We start from the raw sequence: 4,579 nt of genomic DNA on the forward strand, positions 1-4,579 counted from the left end.
GAGGATTGAAGTTTCGTTGAAAGTGAAACTCTTATAATTATCTTTTCACTGTTCATGTATTCTATTTTGACCGTAAATTAGGACCATATACACATGTATGATAGCCATAATCAAACTTGCTTGGTGGAGGTGGTACTTTGAGGTCACAAGTTCGAAACCTACTACCTACTTGTGTTTAGGAATAGAGATTTTCATATAAACCTTTTTTTTTTGTCATCTAGTGCATTAAAATAAACAAAGAGCTTTCAGGTTCCATCACTTTTCATATATTAAATTATTAGTACATATTTACATGTGTTATATATCCAATACATTACATAAGTAAGTGTGCTATTTTGTCCTTTGTGTTCGATAATCAATATTGACCATCACCAAGTATTTGCTCAATCCTTGCAAGTTGCAAGGAGGGTTTGATTCATTTCCGTCACAAAGTGAGATTAAAGTCGGCGTAATTGATTAAGGATTTGATTCTTTCCTCTTATAAATTGAGATCGCTAAATTTCTCGCACTTGTGCAAGGAACATTCATCTTATTTTTTTAAAAATAGTTTCTCTTATACCACAAGAAAACAAAGCACCTACTAACTCAATATAACTATGAAAATTTAAAAAATAAAATGGGAAAGGGATAAATAATAAGGGAAATGAAAGAAGTAATATTTAAAAGATGTTTAATCCGATAAAATCATTGGAAATTTGTTGGTAGTCATATTTATAGGAAATTTAGTGGTCTGAATTAATTTGAAAGATAATATATGGATCATAATCATTTTGAAGAGCTGAATTTTCATCTTAATATACTTTTTACATTTTGAAATAAATAAAATAATTTTCTCTTTTATGTAAGAGTTTTTTGAAATCGTTTCATTTATTTCAGAATGAAGGAGGAAGTATTAAGATCTTCGTAGAATTGAGGGAACGAGGTAAGTGAAACAGTTAAATTGAGGGAATGAGGTAAGCTTAGGCCTTAGAGTTTGAGGTTGTACGGACACTCTTTTGTACTTGTGTTTTGTCCACTTTGAATTAACCAGGCAAAATCCACTTTGAATATCTTAGGCTATATTCTGATCCCCATTATTATTGGAAATTATTACTTATTTGTATAAAATCTAATTTGACCTATTAGTTTAGAAAAATTTAGATCATACCTTTTAAAAATTGTTTATTAATTACTAAATATTTTTAATTTTGTATTAGTAAAAATGATGAAAATTAGATTTTCGAAAATAATATGTCGCAACAATTTCAACAACAACCCACATGAACATATTTTTCATTATAAATTGACATAAAAATATGGTCAAATTCAGTCATACAACTATAACAAACTAGACTAGATGAAACTAGAAAAGGTTAGACCAAACCAATTTTAGATCTTTGAAAATGTAGACCATATCACCTTATTTCAGGTGAAATGAATAGGCGTAATAGTCAACAAAAAGTTATTTCCTTTTGTTTTTCAAGGCCACACTCCATAAATTTGATCATCAATTATCATGAATATATGAAGAAATAAATTATCACATGGGATATTATTGTTATATTTTATCTCATTGTGCATTGCAAAATATCAACTATTATAACATCTACTACTCCCTAATTGCCTTCATTTATAATTAATTACAATCCTAATCCAAAAAAATAGTAAAACATTGAAGACATGATTACCTTATAGACAGAAAGACGTCGCTTCTTTAAAGAGTTTCACTATCTAACCAAATTTAAAAGCTAAATTCTTGTTTCATGAGTCTCAATGAGGTAAATCTATAAAATTCTAAGGGTAAAATCTACAACAACTTTATTTGCTCATTTAGGACCCGTTCAGTATTATTTTGATTTTCTGTTTTTTGGTTTTTTGATTTTCAAAGTCATATGATATATGTATTATAATGAATAAAAAATTAGTCAAATCTATTGCGAACATGATGGTTTTCAAAACTGACAACTAAAAAGTGAAAACCACTTTTTCTAGTTTCCTATTTATGTTTTTTAATTTTCAAAAAAAATTGAAAACAAAAAACGATAACGAACGAGTCCTTAGCCAACAAAACTAAACTATTTAGATTTTATTTTTCCTGAAAGAGTGTAGCATGGAAGATACCATAACACACCAATATTCCAATCAATAATAATACATACATACACTTATATATCTTTCAAAGCTATGTATGCTAAACTCCTTGCCCCCACCAACCCCTCTTCTTTTCTAGTATTTCTTTTTTCCTTATGTTCAATCATTATAGCTTTCTCGTACCACTATATATATAATGAGATCATCTTCATCACCAGTGCAATAATCCAAACTTTCTTCCTCAAAACACATACATAAACTTTCTTTCTCTCTCTTTTTTTCTCCATTAATTTCTTCCTGAAAACTTACAAGTTTAGAAAATGGCAAGATCAGATCCCCTTATCATTGGAAGAGTTATTGGGGATGTAATAGACCCTTTTAATCCAAGTGTAAAAATGTCTGTAACTTACAATAACAAGCAAGTTTACAATGGTCATGAACTCTTTCCTTCTTCTGTTAACCTTAAGCCTAGGGTTCAAGTTCATGATGGTGACTTGAAATCCTTTTTCACTTTGGTATATTTCTATGTTTATCTACTTTTTTATTTTTCTCTTATATTACCTCTTCCAAATTAAGCTATAGAATTTATATGATAATAAGAATAATAATGTCATATATAAGGAAAAACAATTCTTATAATATCAACCTTAAAGTTTCTTATTTTTCTTCTCTTTTTAAAATCACAAATATCAGCAAGTTGTGATATTTTTTCTCATCTAAAGGTTGGACAATTACCATTTTTGTTTTGTTAGAAACATCGTATAGTCTCTTGTCAGACCGTCTGATTCTACTAGTCGTTACTGTTTTTTTTTTTTTACTGTGTGAACTTTTAGTTTCTTTTGTATAACTATTTACAGATATAAGATTTTTTGATAGACTACCATTGTTTTATATCTTTTATAACTAACTATATATACTGTTTTAATTAGTTCAATTAGTATACAAATATTTTCTACATAACTCATATCTAACTCAATTTTTGTCTTCACATGTTTCTTCAATCCCTCCCCCTATAGATTATGACAGATCCAGATGTTCCTGGACCTAGTGATCCTTATCTTAGAGAGCACCTGCACTGGTATACTCCTAAAACCACTTTTTTTCCTTTTAGAAATCATATGTTGTATGAATTCATATACTTCCTCCGTTTTTTTTAGATGTTACACTTTCTATTTTAGGAAGTTTTAAATTAGATGTTACACTTTTATTTTGGGTAATAACTTCTCTCTATCTCTCTCCTATCACATGTTTACATGGGACCCTCTTGTTTTTCATTCTCTCTATCTCTCTCCTCTCCAAAAATCACCTAGGAGTCCGTGATTTGAAAAGTGTAACATCTAATAAAAAACGGAGGAAGTATACATAAATTTATGATATTATTGTATGTCATCTATAAGTAGAAAGTTCTTCTTTTTTATTTGAAACGATCTATAAATAGAAACTCAAAGACTAACTAGAAATGAGTTGCCTATATCTTACAGGATAGTCACAGATATTCCAGGCACAACAGATGCCACTTTTGGTAAGACAACAACTCCAACATATGTTTCACTATTTTATTTCATCAGTAATTAAGCCGATTTTGATTCATTAATACTTCCTCCGTCCCACAATAAACTTTTATAAAAAATACTAGTCATATAAAATGTGTATCGACAAACATGAAAAGGAGAAATGGGAAGTCTATTGAAGGACAGAGCGAGTATTATATTACACTAAAGAAAATTTCGCTGTAATTAACTGTTAAATTTCGATATTGTGATATAGGGAAAGAGATAGTGAGCTATGAAGTGCCAAGGCCAAACATAGGAATACACAGGTTTGCTTTCATTCTCTTCAAGCAGAATCGTAGGGGAAGTGTTGTACCACCAAGCACCCGAGATCGATTCTTCACAAAGAAATTTGCTGAACAAAACCAACTAGGACTTCCTGTTGCTGCTGTTTACTACAATTGTCAAAGGGAAACTGCTGCACGAAGACGCTAATTAACTCTATCAAAACTTAATTACTATAACCTCTTTAATTAAACCTAATAATAATAATAATCCTATGTATGTACTACTTATTATGCAAAAAAAAAGAACAAAATGGTTAAAAACTTGATTGTGTAAGATAGATGAGTAACCTACCAAGCTAGAAGGAGAAAGGAATATGTAATAGTTTGTTTGTTATGGTTGCATATATGTTGAGTGATGGATGTAGTTTAGCTTGTTTTATGCATGTGCATTTTATGATCTATATATATGTATTAGTTGATCACTTTGTATGGTATCTTTTTAAAATTAATGTTATATCTATCAATAGTAATTGTGACATACTTCATAAAGTACAGTATGCAATAATGGATCGGACAAGATAAATCTATTTAATTGGTTGTTATTATATTTATAACTAGTATCTTATTATTAAAATTGATACTATATAGATTTTTCAATTCATATAAGTTACGAAGGCAACATAAAGTAGAAAGTACAGAGATAGTATATAGATAAATGGTGGTAGTTTAATT

General features: G+C 29.1%; 1 protein-coding gene across 1 annotated transcript; it reads left to right on the forward strand.

The window, feature by feature from the left end:
* Window positions 1-2,224: 2,224 nt before the first annotated feature.
* Window positions 2,225-4,377, forward strand: LOC104900324 (CEN-like protein 2). Its single transcript, XM_010687723.4, has 4 exons — window positions 2,225-2,585; window positions 3,087-3,148; window positions 3,552-3,592; window positions 3,838-4,377. The coding sequence occupies exons 1-4, from the start codon at window positions 2,391-2,393 to the stop codon at window positions 4,053-4,055; spliced, it is 516 nt and encodes a 171-aa protein (XP_010686025.1). The 5' UTR covers window positions 2,225-2,390; the 3' UTR covers window positions 4,056-4,377.
* The last annotated feature ends 202 nt before the right edge of the window (window positions 4,378-4,579 follow it).

Source organism: Beta vulgaris, chromosome 7 (assembly GCF_026745355.1).
Source record: "Beta vulgaris subsp. vulgaris cultivar EL10 chromosome 7, EL10.2, whole genome shotgun sequence".
NCBI lineage: Eukaryota > Viridiplantae > Streptophyta > Magnoliopsida > Caryophyllales > Amaranthaceae > Beta > Beta vulgaris.